At 43.6% G+C, this 26,361-nt stretch overlaps 3 protein-coding genes across 5 annotated transcripts; 1 reads left to right on the top strand and 2 right to left on the bottom strand.

Moving 5' to 3' along the window:
• The first annotated feature begins 12,790 nt into the window (after positions 1-12,790).
• cox6a2 (cytochrome c oxidase subunit 6A2) lies at positions 12,791-14,576 on the top strand. Of its 2 annotated transcripts, XM_071327099.1 has the most exons (5): positions 12,834-12,926; positions 13,003-13,089; positions 13,502-13,579; positions 13,985-14,127; positions 14,302-14,576. In XM_071327099.1, the coding sequence occupies exons 3-5, from the start codon at positions 13,504-13,506 to the stop codon at positions 14,389-14,391; spliced, it is 309 nt and encodes a 102-aa protein (XP_071183200.1). In that variant the 5' UTR covers positions 12,834-12,926; positions 13,003-13,089; positions 13,502-13,503; the 3' UTR covers positions 14,392-14,576. The 2 variants fall into 2 exon arrangements, with proteins under 2 accessions (XP_071183119.1, XP_071183200.1); XM_071327018.1 differs by lacking the exon at positions 13,003-13,089 and having other exon boundaries at positions 12,791-12,926.
• A 364-nt stretch (positions 14,577-14,940) lies between these two features.
• Positions 14,941-22,251, bottom strand: armc5 (armadillo repeat containing 5). Of its 2 annotated transcripts, XM_071326817.1 has the most exons (8): positions 21,949-22,251; positions 21,231-21,736; positions 21,069-21,099; positions 20,871-20,981; positions 18,484-19,378; positions 17,444-18,381; positions 17,209-17,341; positions 14,941-17,115 (listed from the first exon to the last, which is right to left on the bottom strand). In XM_071326817.1, exons 2-8 carry the CDS (start codon positions 21,636-21,638, stop codon positions 15,624-15,626), a joined length of 4,008 nt encoding a protein of 1,335 aa, XP_071182918.1. In that variant the 5' UTR covers positions 21,639-21,736; positions 21,949-22,251; the 3' UTR covers positions 14,941-15,623. The 2 variants fall into 2 exon arrangements, with proteins under 2 accessions (XP_071182918.1, XP_071183007.1); XM_071326906.1 differs by lacking the exons at positions 21,069-21,099; positions 21,949-22,251 and having other exon boundaries at positions 21,231-21,367.
• A 1,470-nt stretch (positions 22,252-23,721) lies between these two features.
• Positions 23,722-25,971, bottom strand: LOC139530239 (putative nuclease HARBI1). Its single transcript, XM_071326490.1, is given in 4 exon segments — positions 23,722-24,703; positions 25,141-25,301; positions 25,303-25,376; positions 25,509-25,971. Coding segments are annotated over 4 exon segments (1,269 nt in total). The 5' UTR covers positions 25,821-25,971; the 3' UTR covers positions 23,722-23,981.
• Between the last annotated feature and the right edge of the window lie 390 nt (positions 25,972-26,361).

Raw genomic sequence — 26,361 nt, 5'->3', positions numbered from 1 at the left:
ATGGGTTGAATTGAAACAATTGCTGTTGATTACTTTATAGGCCTAAATAGCATCAGTAATGATTGATAAAGTATGGTCACATTTCATTTGCTCTGTTCAACCTACACTTTGGAATGACTTCGATAGTGACAATATTTTCGATTTTAAGTGGAGATCTCTTAACAATCGTTCTCACGATAGCACATTGGTAACAGTTGGTGATACATTTTGTGGCTAAGTAGGGCTTACTTAAAACCTTGCGATGGGAGACCAAAGGGTAACTGTAAATGGATCAAATCTCCAGTAGGAGGTGCTGCCAAGCCTATTGTTTTGTTTTTCTGACAGTTCCTTCAGAAAGTATTCATACCCCTTGTCTTTTTCTACATTTTGTTGTGTTAACGCCTGAATTTCAAATGTATTATATTGAGATTTTTTGTCACTGGCTTACACATAATACCCCATAATGTCAAAGTGGAATTATGTTTTTCGAAATTGTCCCAAATGTATTAAAAATGAACAGCTGAAAAGTATTGAGTCAATAGGTATTCAACCCCTTTGTTATGGCTAGCCTAAATAAGTTCAGGAGTAAAAATCTGCTTAACAAGTTACGTACTAAGTTGCATGGACTCACTGTGTGTGTAGTAATAGTGTTTAACATGATTTTTGAATGACTACCTCATCTCTGTACCCCACACAAACAATTATCAGTATGGGCCCTCAGTCGAGCAGTAAATTTCAAACATATCCAACAACTAAGACGAGGGAGGTTACCCAATGCCTCACAAAGAAGGGCACCTATTGGTAAAAAAGCAGACATTGAATATCCCTTTGTCTCTATAAAGATCCAGGCATCCTTCTTAACTCAGTTGCAGGACAGGAAGGGAACTGCTCAGGAATTTCTCTATGAGATCAAAGGTGATTTTAAAAACAGTTACAGAGTTTAATGGCTGTAATACGAGAAAACGGAGGATGGATCAACAACATTGTAGTTACTCCACAATACTATCCTAAATTACATAGTGAAAATAAGGAAACCTGTACAGAATACACATATTCCAAAACCTGCATCCTGTTTGCAACAAGGCACTCAAGTAATACTTTTAAAAATGTGGCAAAGCAATTAACTTTTTGTCCTGAATACAAATTGTTTTGTTTGAGGCAAATCCCACACAACACATCACTGAGTACCACTCTCCATTTTTTCAAGCATAGTGGTAGCTGCATCATGTTATGGGTATGCTTGTAATATATAAGGACTGGGGAGTTTTTTAAGATAAAAAAAAATAAACAAAATGGAGCTAAGCACAGGCAAAATACTAGAGGAAAACCTGGTTCATGCTGCTTTCCACCAGACACTGGAAGATGAATTCTCCTTTCAGCAGGACAATAACCTAAAACACAAGGCCAAATTTACACTGGAGTTGCTTACCAAGAAGACAGTGAATGTTTTTGAGTGGCCGAGTTACAGTTCTGTCTGAAATCTGTCTGAAAATCTATGGAAAGACCTGAAAATGGTTGTGTAGCAATGATCAACAACCAATTAGACAAAGCTTAAATAATTTTGAAAAGAAAGTCAAGTGCATGTTACTGAAAGTGGGTGACTCACGTTCTCCCATAGCATACTAAGTAAAGCAAAACAAACTTAAATTAGTGCCTACCTTCTTTCTGAGCACAAGGATGCATACATGAATTGCTAGTCCTATTCAAATTCCTACAGAGATGGCCAGTAAGAGCCATTCTCGTGTTTTCGCTGCCATCTTTGGTTAGAAAGTTTACATAATCCCCTTTTTATGTGTTACCTTATGAGGTTAGCATGATTATTTTACTGTAAAAGTTAAAACGTCAAAGTAAAACAATCATTGAATTCCAAAATGTAGATCACATTAACAGTTGCAGGACAAGCCCCAAAAGATTGCACCAAAATGTAGACAAAAAAAAAAATGTTAATGTATTTTCTTTCTGGTCCAATCCAGCGCTAGTAGACCACAAACTCTGTGATTACAATCACAGTATTAAAAGGAGACTCACTATCAATAGATCATGTATACACGATTAGGCTTTACACAACAGTATGTACTGTATAGTGGTCAACTGACAAATTCACAGAGAAGAGTCAACAAAGGTCCTTGGTTTGATGAAGCAGCAAAGTCACATGTATTCATGTTGCACAATCCAGGTGTGGAACACTCTCAGAGACTTACCCAGAAAGACTCAAAGCTGTAATCGCTGCCAAAGTTGCTCTACATAAACAGTTACGTAAATGTGATATTCCTGTATTTCCATTTTCAATACATTTTCAAAACTCAAAACTTCAAAAAGGATGGGGTATTGTGTGTAGTAAAATACATTTAATCAATTTTGAATGAAGGTTGTAACACAACAAAATGTGGAATAAGTCAAGGGGTATGAACACTAACATTGAAAATTACGTTTTTTTAATGGTACAAATTCAACATATTTTATACAAGGTTTGCCTTGTATAGCTACCACTATGTTGAAATTTGGTTACCATAATGACATAAAAACAACAAATCCATATATTTCCACGTAGATTCCATGTCACAATAAGTTGACAAATTATGTTGAAACAACATTGATTCAACCAGTTTGTGCGCAGTGGTAATCCGTATTGAGACAAGGGCCAAGGGGGTTAGCCTATATACTGTTGCATTTAGATTTACATTTACATTTAAGTCATTTAGCAGACGCTCTTATCCAGAGCGACTTACAAATTGGAAAGTTCATACATATTCATCCTGGTCCCCCCGTGGGGAATGAACCCACAACCCTGGCGTTGCAAGCGCCATGCTCTACCAACTGAGCCACACGGGACCAGATGAGTCTGTTGGCAACTTGGCATGCTAAAATCACCTCATAATGAACACCTTTCAGCCCCTACATATCCATAAAATGATCAGTCCAATCAGTCCAATGATGGTAGAACTCAACCTTTCCACTGTTTCCCAGCTATTTAACCACTGGTTACAATAACTGAGTATATTACATCATTTGACACCTTAAGACCGAACTAAAGTCCACCATACTCGATTTTAAGACCATAATTGAATTTTAGTCTTGCTCCTGACGTTCAGTTATCAAGATTATCAACCTCTGTCAGATGAATTCACTCAATGTGAAAAAAATATCATACAATAGACACTTAACCGCCTTTCTCTCCACAGACACCTCCATTTCCCTGTTGACTCTCAGTGACGGCATATGGAAGATTCCACTATAAAGCCCTCACATCGCTCCCCGTCTCCGTCTCCATTCCAAATCCCCTGCTGACTGAGTCAGACAGTGACAATATTGATGGTGTATTCTCAGTATTAAAGGTTTGCTTTAGTGTCTACAGCCAGGGTTACCCCACCAAAACAGACAGGCAGGGTCTCTGTCCAGCCACTTAGAAAACAGAGTGAGATAGTCTGAGGGATACGTGTTATGCTTTAGCAACTCTATGCATTTTTCTTTCTTTATTATTTCTCATGTTTTTTGTATATACTATTTTGATATTGACTACTGCACTGTTGGGAAGAGCTTGCAAGTTAAGCATTTCACTGTACTCGTGACGAATAAAACTTGAAACTTGCATCCTTTTGCATCAGCTGGTAGTGCATTGTCCTTATTTTGTGTATTGAATTACACTGAACAAAAATATAAATGCAACATGTAGTGTCGGTAACATGTTTCATGAGCTGAATTAAAAGTACCCCAGAATTTTTCAATACGCACAAAAACCTTATTTCGCTCAAATTTTGTGCACAAATATGTTTACATCTCTGTTAGTAAGCATTTCTCCTTTGCCAAAATTATTCATCCACCTCACAAGTATGGCATATCACAAGTGTGTGCTGGGGACAATAAAAGGCCACTCTAAAATGTGCAGTTTTGTCACACAACACAATGCAACAGATGTCTCAAGTTTTGAAGGAGTATGCAATTGGCATGCTAACTGCAGGAATGCCCAGCATAGCTGTTGCCAGATAATTTAATGTAAATTTCTCTACCATAGAGAGAAATTTAGCAGTACATCCAACCGGCCTCACAACCGCAAACCGCACAACCGAAGAATTTCTGCACAAAATGTCAGAAACCGTCTCAGGGAAGTTCCTCTACGTGCTTGTTGTCCTCACCAGGGTCTTGACCTGACTGCAGTTCGTTGTCGTAACTGACTTCAGTGGGCAAACGCTCACCTTTGATGGTCACTGGCACAATGGAGAAGTGTGCTCTTCACAGATAAGTCCCGGTTTAAACAGTACCGGGCAGATGGTAGACAGTGTGTATGGCGTCATGTGGGCGAGCGGTTTTCTGATGTCAACGCTGTGAACTGAGTGCCCCATGGTGGCGCTGGGGTTATGGTTTGGTCAGGCATAAGCTACGGACAACGAACACAATTGCATTTTATCAATGGCAATTTGAATGTAGCAAAATAGCGTGACGAGATCCTGAGGCCCATTGTCGTGACATTCATCTGCCGCCATCACCTCATGTTTCAGCAGGATAATGCACGGCCCTATGTCGCAAGGATCTGTACACAATTCCTGAAAGCTGAAAATGTCCCAGTTCTTCCATGGTCTGCATACTCACCAGACATGTCACCCATTGAGCATGTTTGGGATGCTCTGGATCGACAGTTCCAGTTCCCGCCAATATCCAGCAACTTCGCACAACCAATGAAGAGGAGTGGGACATCATTCCACAGGCCCCAATCAACAGCCTGATCAACTCTATGCGAAGGAGATGTGTCGCGCTGCATAAGGCAAATGGTGGTCACACTAGATACTGACTGATCCACTCCCCTCCCATTTTTTTAAGGTATCTGTGACCAACAGATGCATATCTGTATTCCCAGTCATGTGAAATCCATAAATTAGGGCCTAATGAATTTATTTAAATTGACTGATTTCCTTATATGAACTGTAACTCTGTCAAATCTTTGAAATTGTTGCATGTTGCGTTTATATTTTTGTTCAGTGTATAAGTAAACGCAGTACTGTTGGGTGCACATGTTTGCATTAGTGAACATAGTGAGAGATTGACTGTCCCCACAGGGAATTAAACCTCTGAACCTTTTGCCCTGTGTCTTGACCAGACCCCTCCCACTTTACACCCACTCCTAAGCATCCTCTCTCTGACCCTTCTGCGTCATTATCTCCACATCTCTACTGCCCATCTCATTCCCCTGATAGCTGTTTCCACATGTCCTCTAACTCTCAATATTCACTTTCTCCCTGCATCTCTATCTCTCCACATCCAAGGCAGTATATCTACCCTGTCTATGCTGTTTGCAATTTCCACTTTCATAGAATTTCACATTAAGGTGTGTCCTTACAGAGCTTCTTTATCTTCCATCCCTCACCTCTTCCCTCTCTTCCTACTGAACGACAGTCAAAACCTCTAAAGGAAATATTCAAGCCTTCGTGCAATCGGCAGAGATGAAAAGCTTTCCAACAACGTAATAGTCACAGGTCTTGATTTTAAACATTTCTACTTCACCTGATCATGATTTGCCTAGTCCCAACCTCATTTGCTACCCACCAGACAGTGTGTGAAAAATACAAATGAGCCCTGGTACTGTCCAAGACAGTGATGCAGAACAATGTTTAAATTCAGTTCAGGGTCATAAAAAATACAGACAGGAATTGACGGACTAGCTGTTCGAGGCGCCCTCATCAAATGCACAGTATACTATGTTTTCAAGACCGATGTTGTAATGTTTGGATAGCAACTCTGTACCACTACAAAATGACTTTAAACAACAATGGATCACGCCTCACAATACATCTGATACAGACAACATGGATGTGACCATGGTTAACCATGTCATTTCTGTGACTAAACCAAGACAAAGAAAGAAAATAACTAGAAAGAATTTGGTTGAGTTATTTTTGTCTGGTGTAAGCGTGAAGTGACTTTATTGGGGCAGGAGAACTGAACGGTCTATATCAGACCCAGGAGCCCCTCTGGAGCTGGCATGGCCTGATTCGACTCGTCTAACAGGGCACATGCTCTCAACTTATTGTCAACGCTATGCCAGGGTGGCACTAACTGCTCATGCCATCTCAATCTTTATCTTGGCATTTTGAAAGCATACAGTCATAGTGTGCGAGCTTTGCGTGTGTGTGTGTGTGTGTGCGTGCGTGTGTGTGTACACTTGAACATTGTTGAGTCTAGGTGTCTCAATGCAGTGGTGTGTGCCAGGTTCACATAAACAGGTGTATGTGGTAAGAGAGAGCTGGAAAGAGTGGAAACATGGGAATGTGTGAGACTGATTGTGTGCTTGAGTGAACAATTTCGAAGAAGTGTGTGTGTGTGTGTGTGTGTGTGTGTGTGTGTGTGTGTGTGTGTGTGTTTCAATGTGTGTTTCAATGTGAGCCTTGATGAGTGCGTATGCACGCGCACAGTAAAACATAACATGTGCCTACAATAACACAGGGCCAGACGGCCAGACTGCTTGCCTGCATGACTGGCTAACCCTAACCCTGACAGGCTGACTTCATGCCTGGCTCTCACTGCTGTTTGCATTGGAGCTGGAAGCTCCTCAGACAGAGACGGGAACGCGCAACAAATAGTGTGAAAATAAAGGATTCACACTTATAAAAGGACAGGCTGGCTCACACACAGACACAGAGGAAACTCACATGGTTACACACATCATATACACACAGACACAGAGGAAACTCACATGGTTACACACATCATATACACACAGACACAGAGGAAACTCACATGGTTACACACATCACACACAGACACAGAGGAAACGGACATGGTTACACACATCACACACAGACACAGAGGAAACTCACATGGTTACACACATCATATACACAGAGACAGAGAGGAAACTCACATGGTTACACACATCATATACACAGACACAGAGGAAACTCACATGGTTACACACATCATATACACACAGACACAGAGGAAACTCACATGGTTACACACATCACACACAGACACAGAGGAAACGGACATGGTTACACACATCACACACAGACACAGAGGAAACTCACATGGTTACACACATCACACACAGACACAGAGGAAACGCACATGGTTACACAGATCACACACAGACACAGAGGAAACTCACATGGTTACACACATCACACACAGACACAGAGGAAACGGACATGGTTACACACATCACACACAGACACAGAGGAAACTCACATGGTTACACACATCACACACAGACACAGAGGAAACTCACATGGTTACACACATCATATACACAGACACAGAGGAAACTCACATGGTTACACACATCACATACAGACAAATGGACATGGTTACACACATCACACACAGACACAGAATAAACTCACATGGTTACACACACATCACACACAGAGACATAGAGGAAATTCACAAGGTTACACACACATCATAAACACACAAAAAGACAGTCTTGTAGGCTGAAGAGGAGTTGAACTGATTTCAGGGAACTAATAGCCGACTGAAAGTAGGTTAAAAAATATTTGGGAAAATACAGTAAGGCATAATTTTCTCTAGGATCACATATGGATGTTGAGGGAGAAGTAATGGACATCTAGGCAAGTTAGAGAAACACCAAACAGGAGGGTGAAAATCTTTGTCAATTGGATATCCTGCCATAGGCACACAATGCCCCATCTGGTGGTCAGTAAAAATACTGTACCCAGACTGTAAAAAAAAACATTGAGTTGGTTGGTTCACTATCAGTGGCGTGCATTCATGGATGCCAAGAGAGGCCAGGCTTCCCCACAAAATTCACCAAGATTTTTTTGTGTTTAATCCTTTTCCTTCAAATCACAAGAGGCTGAATGTACAGTCGTGGCCAAAAGTTTTGAGAATGACACAAATATAAATTTTCACAAAGTCTGCTGCCTCAGTTTGTATGATGGCAATTTGCATATTCTCCAGAATGTTATGAAGAGTGATCAGATGAATTGCAATTAATTGCAAAGTCCCTCTTTGCCATACAAATGAACTGAATCCCCAAAAAACATTTACACTGCATTTCAGCCCTGCCACAAAAGGACCAGCTGACATCATGTCAGTGATTCTCTTGTTAACACAGGTGTGAGTGTTGACGAGGACAAGGCTGGAGATCCCTCTGTCATGCTGATTGAGTTCGAATAACAGACTGGAAGCTTCAAAAGGAGGGAATCATTGTTCTTCCTCTGTCAACCATGGTTACCTAAAAGTAAACATGTGCCGTCATCATTGCTTTGCACAAAAAGGGCTTCACAGGCAAGGATATTGCTGCCAGTAAGATTGCACCTAAATCAACCATTTATCGGATCATCAAGAACTTCAAGGAGAGCGGTTCAATTGTTGTGAAGAAGGCTTCAGGGCGCCCAAGAAAGTCCAGCAAGCGCCAGGACTGTCTCCTAAAGTTGATTCAGCTGCGGGATCGGGGCACCACCAGTACAGAGCTTGCTCAGGAATGGCAGCAGGCAGGTGTAAGTGCATCTGCACGCACAGTGAGGCGAAGACTTTTGGAGGATGCCCTGGTGTCAAGAAGGGCAGCAAAGAAGCCACTTCTCTCCAGGAAAAACATCAGGAACAGACTGATATTCTGCAAAAGGTACAGGGATTGGACTGCTGAGGACTGGGGTAAAGTCATTTTCTCTGATGAATCCCCTTTCCGATTGTTTGGGGCATCCGGAAAAAAGCTTGTCCGGAGAAGACAAGGTGAGCGCTACCATCAGTCCTGTGTCATGCCAACAGGAAAGCATCCTGAGACCATTCATGTGTGGGGTTGCTTATCAGCCAAGGGAGTGGGCTCACTCACAATTTTGCCTAAGAACACAGCCATGAATAAAGAATGGTACCAACACATCCTCCGAGAGCAACTTCTCCCAACCATCCAGGAACAGTTTGGTGACGAACAATGCCTTTTCCAGCATGATGGAGCACCTTGCCATAAGGAAAAGGTGATAACTAAGTGGCTCGGGGGAAAAAACATTGATATTTTGGGTCCATGGCCAGGAAACTCCCCAGACCTTAATCCCATTGAGAACTTGTGGTCAATCCTCAAGAGGCGGGTGGACAAACAAAAACCCACAAATTCTGACAAACTCCAAGCATTGATTATGCAAGAATGGGCTGCCATCAGTCAGGATGTGGCCCAGAAGTTAATTGACAGCATGCCTGGGCGGATTGCAGAGGTCTTGAAAAAGAAGGGTCAGCACTGCAAATATTAACTCTTTGCATCAACTTCATGTAATTGTCAATAAAAGCCTTTGACACTTATGAAATGCTTGTAATTATACTTCAGTATTCCATAGTAACATCTGACTAAAATATCTAAAGACACTGAGGCAGCAGACTTTGTGAAAATGTATATTTGTGTCATTCTCAAAACTTTTAGGCATGACTGTGTACTGTATCTCACCGGAGAAAGCATCCGAGCAAGTGAAACAGCGCCCCTCTGACACTGTATGTGTAGTTCCAAAAGAGTATGACATTGTAGCCACCTGTAGCATTGAATGTAAAGGAAGCCAGCGAGCATTTGACCTCCCATGATGAAAAAAGTATAAAATAATAGCCAGTCAGCATTGAGCTAAACTGAGTGAGCTCAACTGTGAATGTTCCTAGCACACCAAAAAAAAGTGTCAAGGGAAGCCAACTTGGATTTGTTGTGACTCCTATTAAATCGTATGGAGAGCATAAGTCATCGGCAGAAACAACTTTGTTGCATCTCAAAATTGTTGCATCTCATTGCGTTGTTGTCCTCCTGTGGCTAGCTAGCTAGCTAAAATTGTCCCTTTCCTAATTTAGCCATGTATGGAGATAGGGATTTAGACTTGTGGTTTTACTTAATTCTCTGTACTGGCCAATGATTATTACTCCGATTCTGATCCAACCATTAATTCATACATTGTGCCCCTGGCCTGAGAGGATGGACATTCAATATGTAGCAAGATTTAGAAGGCTATTGTTAACTAGCTAACATGGTCCATGAAAGGAAGTTAGGCTAGCGAGCAAGCATTTTAGCCAGGTAACCTAAGACAACAACAATACATTTGTGTACTGTATGACAAAGTGATAGATCGTTTCGTCAACATGAAAGAGAGGAGGATGGCATTGGCATTTCTCTCCAAGTAGGGTGAATCAACATGTTTATTCCTCTTGCACGAACGAGCACCCACGCACACAGAAATCAGAAACATCAACAGCCACATCATATTTTGCTTACGTAGATTGGAGTGAATGTTTTTGGTATCTTTTAGTTGTCACTGTATTAGACTAAGCATAGGTGATTTGATGATGTTGAAATGTTGAAGTTGAAATGGTGCTGGAATAGTGGAGGCAGTTGCTGTTTTCTTTGCGACTTGCGGTAACTCACAGTGTGTAACGGTGCTCTAGCTCTTCCTCCTCCTCGGACGAGGAGAGGAGAGAAGGATCGGTGGACCAATACGCAGCGAGGTATGATGACATAATGAATTTATTAAATAAAGACGAAACACGAAGAACACTTGAATAACTTACAAAATAAGAAAACGACGTAGACGAAACCTGAACATGGAACTTACATAAAGACACGAAAGAACTCACGAACAGGAATAGACTACATGAAACGAACAAACCGAAAACAGTCCCGTGTGGTGCACAGACACAGACACGGAAGACAATCACCCACAAACAAACAGTGAGAACAGCCAACCTATATATGATTCTCAATCAGAGGAAATGAATAACACCTGTCCCTGATTGAGAACCATATAAGGCTAATTAACAATCACACTCCCACATAGAACAAACAACACAGACTGCCCATCCCAACTCACGCCCTGACCAACTAAACACATACAAAACAATAGAAAACAGGTCAGGAACGTGACACAGTGCTTCTAAATCCATAGTTGTTTAGTGGTCCGAAAATGTTGGAAACAGTAACTTGCTTGACCCTGCTGTAGGTCATGTAACTGTTTGTTACATGCAATATGCTTTGTGGACTTCACAGGACAGAGGTTGCTTGTCGGTTTTGTGATGAAACAAAGCTGTAGTTGAATGTATTCTGCCACTGTGTCTTCTTATTGTCTCGGCCTTTAGGTCTATATATCAAGGCCGCAAGGCACATGAACTAACAGGTTATAGAGCAAACAATGCAATTATTACAACACATAGGTTGTAATATGGCTTTTCTTACCCACGCACCGCTACTGTTCTGATATGATATTTATCTATACTGAAGTAATACTACACTTCTAGACCTATTTGCTATCTCGTCTTTGAATGTCAATATTCATTATTTAATTTCAAACCCAAATGTGCAGCATTAAACCTATGGTTCTGTCAGCTTCAATACGGTAGGCCTACACCACGGACACTATTATCTGACATGCACGCACACACGCACACACACACACACACACACACACACACACACACACACACACACACACACACACACACACACACACACACACACACACACACACACACACACACACACACACACACACACACACACACACACACACACACACACACACACACACACAGACAGACACGCACACACGCACGTCCAGCCCAACTATGCGAGAGATAGCTCAACATTAAGCAATACAAAGTTCAGGCTGCAGTCTGTAGGTATAGAACGCTCACTGTCTAGGAAGAGGCATGGGTGCTGCACTGTGACTGCCACTGACTAACCGGCCGCAGATCAGGGCATACTGTTACCCTGTGACACACAGTGAGAGCTATTTCTGAACTTGTACAAGTTCCAGCTGGACCAAATTCAAGTCAGACTTCAGTAAATTAAAGGCACAGGTCAGCTGCACCATGATTAGCAGACACACCTATCAGTCATATTCACAACTTCCGATTGTACACGGGCGGACACCGCCCATTCTCTATGTACAACTGAAGTATAGTTGATGAAAATACATTTATCTACAAATGCCAACCCTATGAAATTAGGCATGATGAATTGCTTGACACATTAGCCTTCTTGTGAACTCTTAAACAAAAACATAAAGGAAATACAGACCATCTATTTCAAAGCTTCATCAGACGCTATTTTCCCACTTCAGACCTTTTCCCGATCTGATCAACATGTGATGGCGTTCATGGTAATCTATCAATCTCACGTGCATGTGGTCATGCGCAGAATTAAATTGAACAAAACTGGGACCTACTACTATTACAGGTGTAGGATCTTAATTTTAGCCGGTTTTAGTGTAAGTGCCTAGTATATCAAGTTTATATTTGGTCAAGTGCAAAAGTGCCTAGCATTTACACAGCAGGAAAATAATCCTGCAGCAACAGAAACTGTGAATTATTATGTGGATTATAATTAGCCTAATGTATATTTTTCGTAGCGGAAAATCAAGTCTGAAATTTCAAAGTGCAAATTACAAAGTTCAGAAGTTTTAAATTTCCAGCATTGCAGGAAAGTTCTCCTCAAACAGGGTGATCCTACTCCTCCTGTACACTGCGTTGGTTTGATAGGTCTACCGCAGATTTTAATGAATTTTTCAGTACACACACACACACACACACACACACACACACACACACACACACCCACACACACACACACACACACACACACACACACACACACACACACACACACACACACACACACACACACACACACACACACACACACACACACACACACACACACACACACACACACACACACACACACACACACACACACACACACACACACACACACACCTCATGTGCAGTTTACAAAGAGACAAAAACACAACAGACAATGTCAAACACCCATTCCATTCCTTCTTCCTCTCTATCACAGATCTTCCGGCCTGCCTTTTGCACTTGACCAAATATAAACTTGATATTTCTTGGCAGACAGACAGGTTGCAACAGGGAGGAGTCTCACAGTTCTGTTCAGTCCAGGACAGGCTGAAGGACAAACAGACACAAAGGTGCAGAAAGAGAAAGGGACAAAAGACTGACCAACAAAATTAAAGGTGAGTTAAACTTTTTGGATAAAGAACAGAAAGTTTTTACAATTCTATGGTATTTGTTTAATTTTTTCTTCCCAAGTGTTTCTCATTTCAGATCACCAGTAATATCAACAGGCCTTTGGCATGGCTTCTGACTGTTTTTAACTTAACTTTTCTTTTCATTTAGGTATTTAAAACCCAATATTTATAAAATGTATTTGACTTCATTTGAAAATGACTAGGTTAGACATTTACTGCCAGTTAACATGTATTGTGAACCATTTTAATGGGGTATCTTATCTATGAAGGTTTATTGAGAGCTTTAGCTTGACCTACTTACTGTGTGTGCCATTGCTGGGGTAGAGGAGCCACAATACAAACCTTTGACATAGATAAAGTGTGGGCCTAGACCTGGATTATTTCATCTTGTCTATAGGGTGTAATAAATGACCTATAAATATAATAGCACCTTTCTAAAAGGAATAAATGTACACATCTGAACATAGCCTACTGCCTCTCTGTCTACACAAACATGGAAACTAATTCCCAGTTATATCCTCTGTCCATTGGTTTAAAAGTTGTCTGTCTGTACTCCACAGGAATGGCGTCTCCTGCATCGATGGCGGCCCGCAGGGTATTAGCTGCTGCATCACACGCAGGCCATGAGGGAGGATCAGGTGTGTGTAACGTACTTAACTCCACATATTGTGTTATATTCTCTCTGCTCTACTGCCTGCACCTTTTGTGTTGAGTTGGGCTTCTGGGTTTAACATTAACAGAGGTTTGTGGAAAGTTGGCAGTCTTCCTCTTACATTCATTAAATGTTTGTGCTCTGCTGTATTTAGGCCTGTCAGGTGACTTACAAATGTATCATATTGTAATTGAGGCGCTTCTGTCCTGCCTGTCAGAGCCTGAGACAAGGAACCAAGGCCGAGTCACTGAAATCTGAACTGGATCATCAGTATTTTGGAGCTGCTCTGTTACTTAGTTATGCTGGTGTTGTGATGTACCCAAGCCTTGTTAACTCAGGGTCACACAGAACCGTTGAGTCTGATCTAGCGGAACTGGTTTGAACCCCACAGCTAGGACCTGGAAGATCCTGTCGTTTGTGTTGGCCCTACCTGGTGTGGCCGTCTGCATCGCCAACGCCTACATGAAGATGCAGCAGCACTCCCATGAACCCCCTGAGTTTGTGGCCTACTCACACCTTCGCATCCGCACCAAGGTGATACAGGAGACACTCTGATAACCAACAGATGTAGCCACATCCTCAGACTAACTTCACTCACAGTTAATCATCTACATGTTAGGATTGGTAGTAGTAGTGGGATGTCTTTCTGAACATAGGTCTAGTTTTATCCAATCTATCCTGAATGATGAAAACAACTTTCTCTTTCAGAAATGGCCCTGGGGTGATGGCAACCACTCTCTCTTCCACAACCCTCATGAAAATGCTCTTCCTGAGGGTTATGAGGGCACCCGCCACTAAGGGAACCTCCTAACTCTATGATGATCATCCACCTTCCCTGATTGCTACATGCTGAATAGCTCTAATCTATAGCTCTAATGAACCTGGCATTATGCTACTGACCAAGGGGCCAATTAGCAACACTACTGACTGTGGTGCTCCCAGTCAGATAGAAATAAAAAATATACTAGTTTTACTGTATCACACACACTGAGTGGCTTCTCATTTGTTTACCTCCAACTGTCTGATGTTATTTTGTGTAAGATGAATGGAACTAGTATGTAAACATACATTAAACATACATATATTTCAGTTCTGAACACCAAACATACATTGAGGACAAGACAGACCAAAACAGACGTTGGCTGTGCGTAGTGGGTGTGGCCTTGCTCTTGCCTCTGACCACAGAACATTGGCTGTCATTTTCTGTTCATTTCCCGACAATTCTACATGTTAAATCACCACTGTTCATCTGAGCACTTAGCAGGTGATCTAGTGCGCATGGCCAACATTCGTGTTGATCTGTCTTGTCCTTTAGATACAGCATGCCTTTTCAGACAGGACAAAAGAGAAAGACATATAAACAGATTTATTGAGGAGCGTGGATTCACATGAGTGAAAGCTGATGTCTGTTATCTTCAACTTGCAGCTCCTCTTAAAGTTCTCTTTATTTACAGCATATACAACACCCAGTCCCACCCTGATTATTAGTCATCCAAGTCAATACAGGACATTTACAGGACAGCTCTGTGTAAATTTCAAAATCAAACTGAAAATATAAAAAAAGTTAACATTACATGCAACAAAAGTATTTAGCATATTACATTATGCTAATGTTTTAATTATAATACAACTTAGTTTACAGTTCACCATGACATAAAAATGATTTCCTCATGATTCATTGTCTGAGAACCCATCCCTTTAAATGGCAGCATGACTCCTTTAAATATAAATGTACTATTCTGAAGAAAATAATTCAAACTTCAATTACTTTGTAAACACCAATATTGGAATATAAAGGTTATTTGTTGTGAGACAAAGACAGATATTCACAAGGAAGGAAGGCTAATCATGTTGTAAAGACTTTTGAAAATAAAATCATTTTCACAATGGCAAACGTTAACTTCAGTGTCATTGGAGAGACAATCACATGATCTCATACCATCCCTAATAATCTCCTATTTGATCCTCTCTTCACCTCCATCACCTCCATCACCACCCAACACCCCTCTTTCCTCCTAGCCCTCCCCCTCTCAGCTCAGTGCCATGGTGGCCAGACTCACTAGGTCACGTTTCAGAGTCTCTGTACAGTCTGCCTCTCTGGCCAGTCTGCGCAGGCAGTCTGCAGCCAGGGAAGAAGGGCGGGGCTGGGAGGAGCCCTGAGAGCCCAGCAGTAGGGACAGGCAGGCCCTGCCCAGTTCAGGATAGCTGTACAGCTGGGAAAACCAATACACCTGTGGTAGGAGGGTCCATCTACCAGGACCAACTTTAGAGTCCTGTACAGAATCCGCAACCTTCTGTGTGTTTGAAACACTCCGCAGTTTAAAACGTCTTTTGCAGCACTTTGAGGCAGAACTTGATTTCAGTGGATTGACACAAGTCTCCAGTCCTGAGGTTGTCTTTGGTGCACTATTGCCCTTCTGGCCTGGTCCAGGGGCAGAGTGCCGTCTACCCTCTGTCTGCTGACAGGGTTGGAGTCCAGAGCCATGTAGTGACTCAGCCTGGCCTGCTGTGACTGTGGGGGCCAAGGAGTCTGTCTGGGCCTCAGAACCACTCAACTCTAGTCCAGATGTGCGGTTTGCCAGGCTCTCGTCAGCAGACTCTCCCTCTGACCCATATTGGTCCATGTTAGATGGAGGCTTTTTGCCAACGTCTGCATTTCGACCATCATTCTTGGCAGAGCAGGACAGCAAAGACACACACAGATCCTCCACCTCCCTCTGCAACTCTGTCACCAAAAACCTACAGGCCCCCATCATCGTCTCAGCTAGGGGGGTCTTCTGGAAGCCCTGTGCCTCTGGTGAGGGTTCTTCTGCCCCGTCTCTCCAGACACCCAGTCCTTCAGAGGCCAAGGATCCCAAAATCTGACACTCTCCTCTGCCTTCTCTCTCCGTCTCATCCCCCTGTTCCTCTGCAGTCTCTCCGTCCTTGTTCAGGCGACAGCCATGCAGATAGTGCAGTACAGGTAGCAGCATGCCTTGGCTCACATCCCTGATGGGGATGGCCTCCCCAGTTCTCCCTTGAGCTTCTCCAAAGCCCCCCCTCAACAGGGCCCTGAAGTACTCTGACCCCACCACCTCGGTTTCCTCCGCCCCAGCCACTGTTTCCCTATTGGCTGACACCTGGCTCCCATCGTCCAGCAGGAAGAGGAGGTCAAAGGTTGAATCATTGTAAGGACAGATATTGACCAGACGAGGCTTTTTTAAGGGAGGGGGTGAAGCTTTACCGGTTTGTGAGACTGACAGGGGTTTGATAGGACTGAGTACCCTGCACCTTCTTTTAGCCAGTACTGTTTTGGGGCAACCCATCAGACTAGAGAGGCATCCAATCAGCAGGGAGAAATATAGAGAGTGGAGCTGGGGGGCGGAGACATGTTGCGGTGAGTTGAGACAATCTGAGAGGAGTCGTCGGCATTCACTGGTGTGATGGTCTTCCTCTTCCTCTTCCTCATTACATCCAAGGGGCTCCAGAGCCAAGAGTAGACCACCGTTGTCTAGAAGAAGTTTCTTCAAGAGAGCCTTGTTACTGTTAGGGCACACAAGTTGATGTCAGATTACAGTTGGTATACATTTCAGAACATTCCACCAGTGCCATTTCACACAAGACAATTTGACTTACCCATTTATTAGTGGTAGAGACAGGGCACAGTTCAGCTTGTCTGACTCTGAGCCTGACAGCATCACATGGCTCAGGACTCCAGAACCAAATCCAGACTCACACTGAACGCGTAGATTACTAAGCAGAGCAAGACCTAAAGACATATGCACAAGAGATTATACCCAAAACGTTACAGCAGCACCATTACACAAATTAAAAACCAAACTTTATGACCACATACATCAATTCAACTTACCAAGCTGTTTCACTTTGGCCTTGACCCTATCAGTCTGCCTCTCTCCAGCTCCCCAACTCTCAGGGTCACTCCCTCTCTGGACCAGGTGGTGGCGGATCAGAGCCACTGAGCCAGTCCTGACCAGCGCCTGCAGACAGTTGGGGTTGCAGCTCAGCCGGCACAGCATGCGGAAGCACCTGCCGCTGGGGTCCTGATGCTGGCTGAGGTAGAACAGTAGGCCAGAGATGATGCCTGAGTTGACCAGAGCAGCGCTGGGGTCCGTGGCGTGAGAGAAGCGTGAGAGCAGCAGCAGGATGGGAGACTCTGGGGCCCAAGGCTCAGGGTGGTAGGGGTGGTGGTAGGCCTGGGGTCGGGACACTGTGGGAGGGGTGTCGAGGGGCACCACACTGGAGCGGGTGGTTGAGGGGACACGTGGCCTTTTCCGTGGAGGGGAGGAGAACTTGGATGGGGAGACAGAAGTGAGGGGTGGGATAGTGGGGGAAGGGAGAGAAGAGATAGAGGAGCCGGGCTGGGCTTGGGGGGTGGAGGTAGAGGAGCAGGGCTGGGCTCGGGGGGTGGAGGTAGAGGAGCCGGGCTGGGCTCGGGGGTTGGAGGTAGAGGAGCCGGGCTGGGCTTGGGGGTTGGAGGTGGAGCAGGGCAAAGGGACACAGGGAGACAGATCAGCGGTTTTTGAAGGAGATGACATGTGGACCTGAGCTGGAGAACTCGTTGAGGTAGAGGGGGTGGATTGACTCCGAGATTTGGGTGCGGATAAGGGAGTGGAGGAAGGTAGTGAGCGGGTAGGAGATAAGCATTTTAAAGGGGAATGACAGTCAGTGGAAGAGGTTTGGGGAGAAGAAGAGGGGATATGAAGACTCCCCCAATCTCCCTCCGTGCCTCCAGGAGAGTCAAGAAGATCCCCCTCAGAGGAGATCAACCCCTCAGACACCAACCAGGACCTGGAGGAGCAGCAATAGGACAGGTCAGATAACCATTTTTACAAAACTCAAATCACAGGTGCACAAACCCAGAGGGGGGCAAAGGTGAGTCTGTTCACTCACCTCAGGCTAAGAAAGCTGGATGACCCAAGGACATGCTCCTTCCCCATCTCCTCTTTCCTGTTCCCCTCTGGGGGAGGGAAGTCAAATGAGTCGAAACATGACGTAGACAGCAGCTCTGAAGCAAACATGGTAGAGGTGAGGCTCACATCCATCTTCCCAGCAGATGGCTCCTCACCTTTAGCCAGCTCCACTAACCGAGCAACTAGCAAGGGGACTATTCCCAATTCTTGTAACTGTTCCAGGGCAGCTTCGTCATAGACAAAGTCAACACAAGCCAGAATGACCAATCGGTCGAGGGGGTGGCTCCGATGGAAACCAAGGAAGCCAATCAACACCTCCAGACCGCCGCTCTCCTTCACTTTGGCCCGGTTCACTGCCTCTTTGCAGCATAAGCAGAGAGCCTTGAGGAACACTCCAGACTTCAGGCCGTCCTTCTTGACCTCCTCCGTAAACTTCTGGACTACCCCCAGGGAACCCACCAGAGGACGTAAGCAGCCTTGAGTGCACATGTTGGCCAGGGTTTTCAATGCAAGCTCCTCCAAAGGTTTAGCGGCCTCTCCCGAAGTCATGACACCTAGCTGAGCTAGAACCCCAGATCGGGACACCTCTCTAGCACACTCTACACCACAGCTCCTGGTGAGCTCATGGAGGGTCCGGAGTGCTGCTCTCCTCAGCCCCAGAGGGTACTCTGGAGCAATGAGCGGAGCGAGAGCAGTCAGAGTACCCTGGGTGAGCAGTAATAGGCGGTTTGAGGGGGTGTCTGCAAGGTAGAGGAGGGCACGGGCAGCCGATTGAGCACACTCTAGTTTAGAGGAAGGGGCTTCCAGTGGGTCATCAGAGGGAGGGGATGGGGCGGATGCGAGAGAGACGCAGAGGAGCAGGAGTGGAACACCACCTGTGTCGAAAACAGAAAACCAATAATTTTTCAGGGACAAAATCTAATGTTCAACTTATACAGTACCAGTCAAAAGTTTGGACACACCTACTCATTCAAGGGATTTTCTTTATTTTTACTATTTTCTACATTGTAGAATAATAGTGAAGACATCAAAACTATGAAAGAACACATATGGAATCATGTAGTAACCATAAAAGTGTTAAACAAATCAAAATATATTTTATATTTGAGATTCTTCAAAATAGCCACCCTTTGCCAAGTGTGTGCAAAGCTGTCAAGGCATTCTCTCAACCAGCTTCATGAGGTAGTCACCTGGATTGCATTTCAATTTACAGATTTTTAAAGTTTATTTGTGGAATTTCTTTCCTTCTTAATGCGTTTGAGCCAATCAGTTGTGTTGTGACAAAGTAGGGGTGTATGCAGAAGATACCCCTATTTGGTAAAACAACCAAGTCCATATTATGGCAAGAACAGCTCAAATAAGCAAAGAGAAATGACAGTCTTTAATATAACTTTAAGACATGAAGGTCAGTCAATCCGGATAATTTTAAGAACTTTAAAAGTTTCTTCAAGTACAGTCGCAAAAACCATCAAGCGCTATGATGAAACTGGCTCTCATGAGGACCACCACAGGAAAGGAAGATCCAGAGTTACCTCTGCTGCAGAGGATAAGTTCATTAAGAGTTACCAGCCTCAGAAATTGCAGCCCAAATAAATGCTTCAGAGTACAAGTAAGACACATCTCAACATTAACTGTTCAGAGGAGACTGCATGAAAATCAGGCCTTCATGGTCGAATTGCTGTAAAGAAACCACTACTAAAGGACAACAACAAGATGAGACTTGGGCAAAGAAACATGAGCAATGGACATTAGGCCGGTGGAAATCTGTCCTTTGGCCTGATGAGTCCAAATGTGAGATTTTTGGTTCCAACCGGTGTCTTTGTGAGACGCAAAGTAGGTGAACGGATGATATCCGCATGTGTGGTTCCCACTGTGAAGCATGGAGGAGGAGGTGTGATGGTGCTTTGCTGGTGACACGGTCAGTGATTTATTTAGAATTCAAGGCACACTTAACCAGCATGGCTACCACAGTATTCTGCAGCAATAGACCATCCCATCTGGTTTGCGCTTAGTGTGACTATCATTTGTTTATCAACAGGACAGGTGAAGCTGGTTGAGAGAATGCCAAGAATGTGCAAAACTGTCATTAAGGCAAAGGGTGGCTACTTTGAAGAATAAAAAATAAAAAATATATTTTGATTTGTTTAACACTTTTTTGGTTACTCTGTGATTCCATGTGTTATTTCATAGTTTTGATGTCTTCCCTCTTATTCTACAATGTAGATAATAGTACAAATAAAGAGAAACCCTATTTCCAAACTTTTTACTGGTACTGTACTACAAAACACAAATACCATCAGAAAGTGATGTACAGACAGACACAGGCAGCCAAAATCTTTTTTTCTTTTCTTTTTTTTTTAAACTTACCGGCAGAGTGGATAAGTGTGGAACTCTCTGGGTCCATGGCCAAGTTCCCCAAGGCCCGGGCTGCTCTGTTCTGGATCGTCTCCATGGCTACATTCTTCTTCAAAATACCCACTAAGAAAGGAAGAGCAAACTTACATTTCTGAAATTCTCACCATCATGTGAAATGAATGATTCAAACGTATTGTGATAGTCACTTGCCCACAATAGATATTCCATCGAGCTTCCTAACCTTTAGAGTGGAGAAAAACATTAAATATCATAATGTAAGTCACCACTGTCCAACATTTCATACTGAACATTCATATTAAATCAATGTAAATGTGTAGCAACCCTGATTTGTCCTACACCCTTCTGTCTCACCTCAACTCGTGTCTGTCTCTCAGTGCAGCAGTTAGCCAGGATGCTGAGAACCAGATCCAGAGTCTTCCTGGAACTCTCAGGGTGCTTTAACAGGTCCAGGAGAGTGTGCAGTCCACCCTGGCCTCGGAATCGAGCTATCCCACTGCTTCCTCCTTTAATGTGCTGTGTGCGGATGGCCACCAGTGCTCGCCACTGCCCAGCTTTGACCCTCTTGTCCAGCTGTCTGTGTCCACTGGTGTCCAGCCCTGCAGTGCCTGGCTTGTGGTCCTCGGCTGCTGCTCTCCCAGGTTTAGAGAGCTGTGACAGGCACCAGGTCAGAGAGGTCTCTGGGGAGGCTGAGGACACTTCTCTGGGGTTGCCTGCCCATGTCCCATGTTTCTGGATCCCTGGCACTGGCTTTGACGCCATGATGCCACTAATGGTCTCCAACCCACCTGCTCTTCTGCTTATCGTCACTAACAAGTCACTTCAGACATAAAGTGATGACATGGATGATGACAGGGGGACTGAGGGGCAGAAATGTGGATCATTATTTTTGTGCATTTTACTTTAAAATTTTCTTAGGCTACATCATAAAGTTATACAGTATTAAACATGGTGAACAAATGATCTCCTCTAGTGTATTTTCATCTTAATCAATTTCCAAAGTTTGTCAAAAAAATCTGGAAAATAACAAAAAAATACTACAAATAACGGCATGACAAGTGGAAGAAATTACCCTTTGACCCCACTTCTCAGCAATGCTGCTGGGAGTTGAAGTTTGTAAACCTCTCGTCCACTCCCTAAAAAAACAGGCCTCTGTATGCGAGAAGGCCCAACAAACAATCACGGTGCGTTATGGTGCGAACACAAATGCTATAATCTCTGTTTTTAAGTCCCATCTCAAGAGTAATAAAGTATTTGCAATGACTAATTATTCCCACCGACATAATTAATTCAATCAAACGAAGAATAATCGTTTTAGCTAGCAGCTAACGCCATCTTTTAGCTGGACGATAAACAGGAGGCGCCACGAAAAGGGGGGGGGTGTGAAGGGGTGGGTCGTTCTATTTAATCATGGGCCTTGTAGTCTCGGCTGTTTTACAACTATCAGAATTAAGAGATATTTCTCTATGAAAAATAACATTTCTCAAAACATTTATAAATAACTCCTCGTTTCAAGCCATGTCTATAGCAACCGGTAATTGTTGTTAAGTAAGCAAAATAAATATTGTTTCGTTAGAACTGTAAAAACTACATTTTCCATATTGCTCTACGATGCAATGGCTACGCTCACTGGGAGGTGCTGGAAACAAGTATGGGGTTGTTGTTATATTCATCGTTTTAGTTGATGCGGGGGAAAAAAATAATCGCATGCCATAGCAGAGTTGTTAAATTATTGGTTAGAATTGCCTGTCATATCCTACTTCAAACAAATTTCATTGTCACTGAGTAACACAATGGATGTTATTGAGACGGTTGTAACAGAGAGTGTTGAAGTAGATGAAACTCCAACGTCGTCCAATTTGGATCCAGATAAATCGAAAGCAGATCAGTGCAACTTGTCATCAGATTGCATTCATCGTTATTTGCGAGGAGCTCGATGAGTTTGTGGTTGATCACTGATATTTATCAGACTAAAAAAGTTTCTCAATAGGGCAAGTTTCTGTAAACACGGGTTACGAGGAAAACACATGACAAATTAATAAACAACATTTAACAAAACATGTCATTTATTTGTATCATATTGTTTTTATATATACACATTTATCAACTTCCCTTCTTCAGAGTTTGTATGGACTTTACATGCCACATGGCAACTTGTCCAAACCCGCCTCGAAATGGACCAGGATTTTGACCAGCCAGTGTGCAAGAAAAAGAAACTGTGGGAGACAGTGGCTGAGAGAGTGACTGCCAAGCTAAGGGCAGCTGGGAGCACAGATGTCACAGTCAAGGCCTATGAGTGTGATCTGAAGTGGCGTAACATGTTGGCCACATACAGGAAAAACGCTGAGAGGTCCAAGAGACTGGGGGCCCAGAGTGTCCACTGGGAGTTCTTCAAGGCCATGCATGAGGTCCTGGGGAAGAGTCGGGAGGAGATCGAGGCACAGCGCAGGTCCAAACTCAACGGGACCAAGCTGCCAGCAAGCAGTTTACCCCCATCCTCCCTACACCCTCCCTGACAGCTGCCCCCTTTGCTTCCAGGCCCCCCCAGGATGTCATGGAGCTGCAGGAGAGGAAGATGAACATGTGGGCCCAGCAGAAGGCCCTGGATGAGAGGAAAATATTGGCCATCAATAATCTAGTCCGTGCAATCTCCAGTTTGTCTCACAGTCAAAACAACAGTTTCCAGCTGCCAGAGTAGCAGTACAGCACACCTGAGCAAAGGAGTTCTCACTGAACTAAAAACTTTTGGATTTGGTTGATATATGGAAGCTTGTGCATAGAATGAAAGACTGCATCATGCAAATGTTTCTTAAGCGTTCAACCATTCAGCTACTTTGTGTTGTCATGATTTTTCATTGTATACGTTTTTATTATGCTGTAATAACACCATTTGACAAAGGAGTTCACTGTAGGAATTCCCTGTAATATCTGTGAATGAGAAGAAGGCTACACAGGGCATATTGTACATAGATCTGCCATAGGATACAAATAATCCTACATATGTATAAAATACAAGATATTGCTGTGATACTCTTCCTTTTACACAGCATTTATATTGTATATTTTATTATCTCAATACAAACACAAAAATAATGATAAATCACTTTATGTACTTCCAGAATCCAACTCTTTGTACAGCAAATCTGCAATGGCTTCCCTTCTCCTCACACCCTCCTCATCACACTCCCCCTCTCCCTCCTGTGTCCCTGCCTCCCTCTCAACCTGTCCGTTGACCACTTTCCCCATGTCCAGAAATACATTGTGGAGTATGCAAGCAGTAAGGACAACTGCTTTGGCTCTTTCATAGTTCCCCATGTCCAAATACCTGAGCCTTTCAAATCTGGCTTTCAGGTCAGCCACAGCCTGGTCCAGGAGGTAAAAATGGGCTTCCAGGGACCTGTTGTAAAGATTTCCCCTGGGGCCACGACCCACTACGTACGGGGTCAATATCTGGGCAGAGGCTGGATATCCAACTCGAGCCACTAGGCAGGTCCCTGGGGGCATCATCTCAGGGAGCTGTTTGAGTTTGTCCCTCAGAGCACTGGCTCTATCCAAGTCTGATCCCTTGCTGATTCTGCAGTGTATCAACCTGCCTGTATGGTTACACACCAGCTCCAAGTTCAGCCAGGAGTCGGGATGTGCCTCCTTCTTCATCCTCTTTACCTCTGGCACCATGCTCTCCACATCCTGTTTGCCAATGGGCAGGCGGATGGGGATGCGGGTGTGCCCCAAGACTCCCAGGACCCTGGGGACGCCCTTCTCTTCCAAGCCCTTGGCTTTCCCCAGCAGGCTGGAGAGGGGGGGGAGGTTTTCAACAGCTTCAATGCCTGGAGGAGAGAAGGACCAGAAACAAACATGGGTGATGGAGTAAATAGTGTGTAAATTGTTTGAAGGTGAACATTTCAGGATATTATAATTCAGTGATATTCTACATCGGTGGGGGGGGGGGGGGGGGCTGCAGTGAGATCGCCCCCCCAAAAAATTGTATAGGACAATATACAAACGTTTTTGAGAAAGATAATTGAAAACATTTCTTGAGTAAATGTATTGATGCCTTTTCATTTTGAAATTAATTGAAGGTTATTTGTTGATGTAAAAATCTAAATTGACTGATTTTAAGGTTGTGTCATCTGATTTGGGGTGGCAAGAAATTATTGGGGGGAAAATGGGGTCCCCAGAAATACTGGCGGATAAAATGGGATCCCTGCTGAAAAAGTTTGTATAACACTTGTAATTGATCCACACTGAACAGCAGTCTACATACCAGTCGGCCATCTAATTTGTTGGTCCTCAAGTGTGTTCACACGCTCACAAAAGGAAAAGAAGATCCTATGAATGTTTCCTTTTTCCAGGCGGAAACTGGTAGACACAGAGCGATAGCTGAGGCGCTTGGAGAGGAGGGTGAGGGACAGGAGAACGGTATAAGGATAAGCGGGCACGTCCTGCCATACGGCTCTGATTGTATCTTGAGTTTGAATTCTGGAGGAGATCCGTAATGTACTGAGAGATGAAAAGTAACATAAATCAGATCTGTGCACAGCAAATGAAGTCATCTCAAATCTGCATTAGTGTGGGGATGGAAAAATAGATCAAGCCACAACAATGAAGAAAAGTAGGCCTACTGAAGGCTACCTGAACTGCAGCGTTTTCCTCAGCATCAGTTAACTGTTGAGATTCAGACTCCTCTTCTACATCAGAAAGTGTTGTAAGTTCTGTTGTTGACCGAATTTGGTTTTGCTGTTGAGGTTCTTCCACCAGCTGAGACAGTTGAAGGTAGATTGGTCCAGGCTGGTCCTGGACCTTTGCTAGGAGGTCAGCTTCCAGAATTTCTTCCACTGCTCGGTCCAATCGTTGCTCCAGTTCGTCTTGAGAAAGAGGCTCCCATTCACGCTGCATCATTTCGAGCACAGCTCGACCAGCCGACTCAACATAATTATTATCCATGCGTGTGCGTGGTGCTGAGCGCAGTGGAAAAGGTTTGATAGAGGACCACCGAAACGGAAATGTATAATACAGGGTAACTTATTATCACAGATACTGGTAACTAAACTAGCTAATTTAGTAAGTTGGCTATTATTGCGTTATATCTAACTAGCTTGCTAATCCACTATGTCCTCCTCAGTTATTGTGTAGATTGCTAAAGTTAGATATCCGACACCTGAGATGCAAATAAATTAGATAGCTAAATATTTGTTCTGTCTAGCTAGCTAGCTCTCATCCATCCTGCTAAAAACAAAAATATAATCTTCTTCTTCTTTAAGGTTTTATGGCAGACTACACCTATTGGTGTATTTCCGCCATCTACTGTACGGGGTCGTCTTTCATATTATTGCAGTACGAACTATTGCGGTGGTGGAAAAGTACTCAATTGTCATACTTGAGTAAAAGTAGAGATATCTTAATAGAAAATGACTAAAAGTGAAAGTCACCCAGTAAAATACTACAAAAGTATTTGGTTTTATATATACTTACGTATCAAAAGTAA

This window comes from Salvelinus alpinus, chromosome 1 (genome assembly GCF_045679555.1).
Source record: "Salvelinus alpinus chromosome 1, SLU_Salpinus.1, whole genome shotgun sequence".
In the NCBI taxonomy this organism is placed as follows: Eukaryota; Metazoa; Chordata; class Actinopteri; order Salmoniformes; family Salmonidae; genus Salvelinus; species Salvelinus alpinus.
The sequence above is the reverse complement of the archived record's forward strand: the minus strand, read 5'-3'. Positions and strand labels throughout refer to the sequence as shown.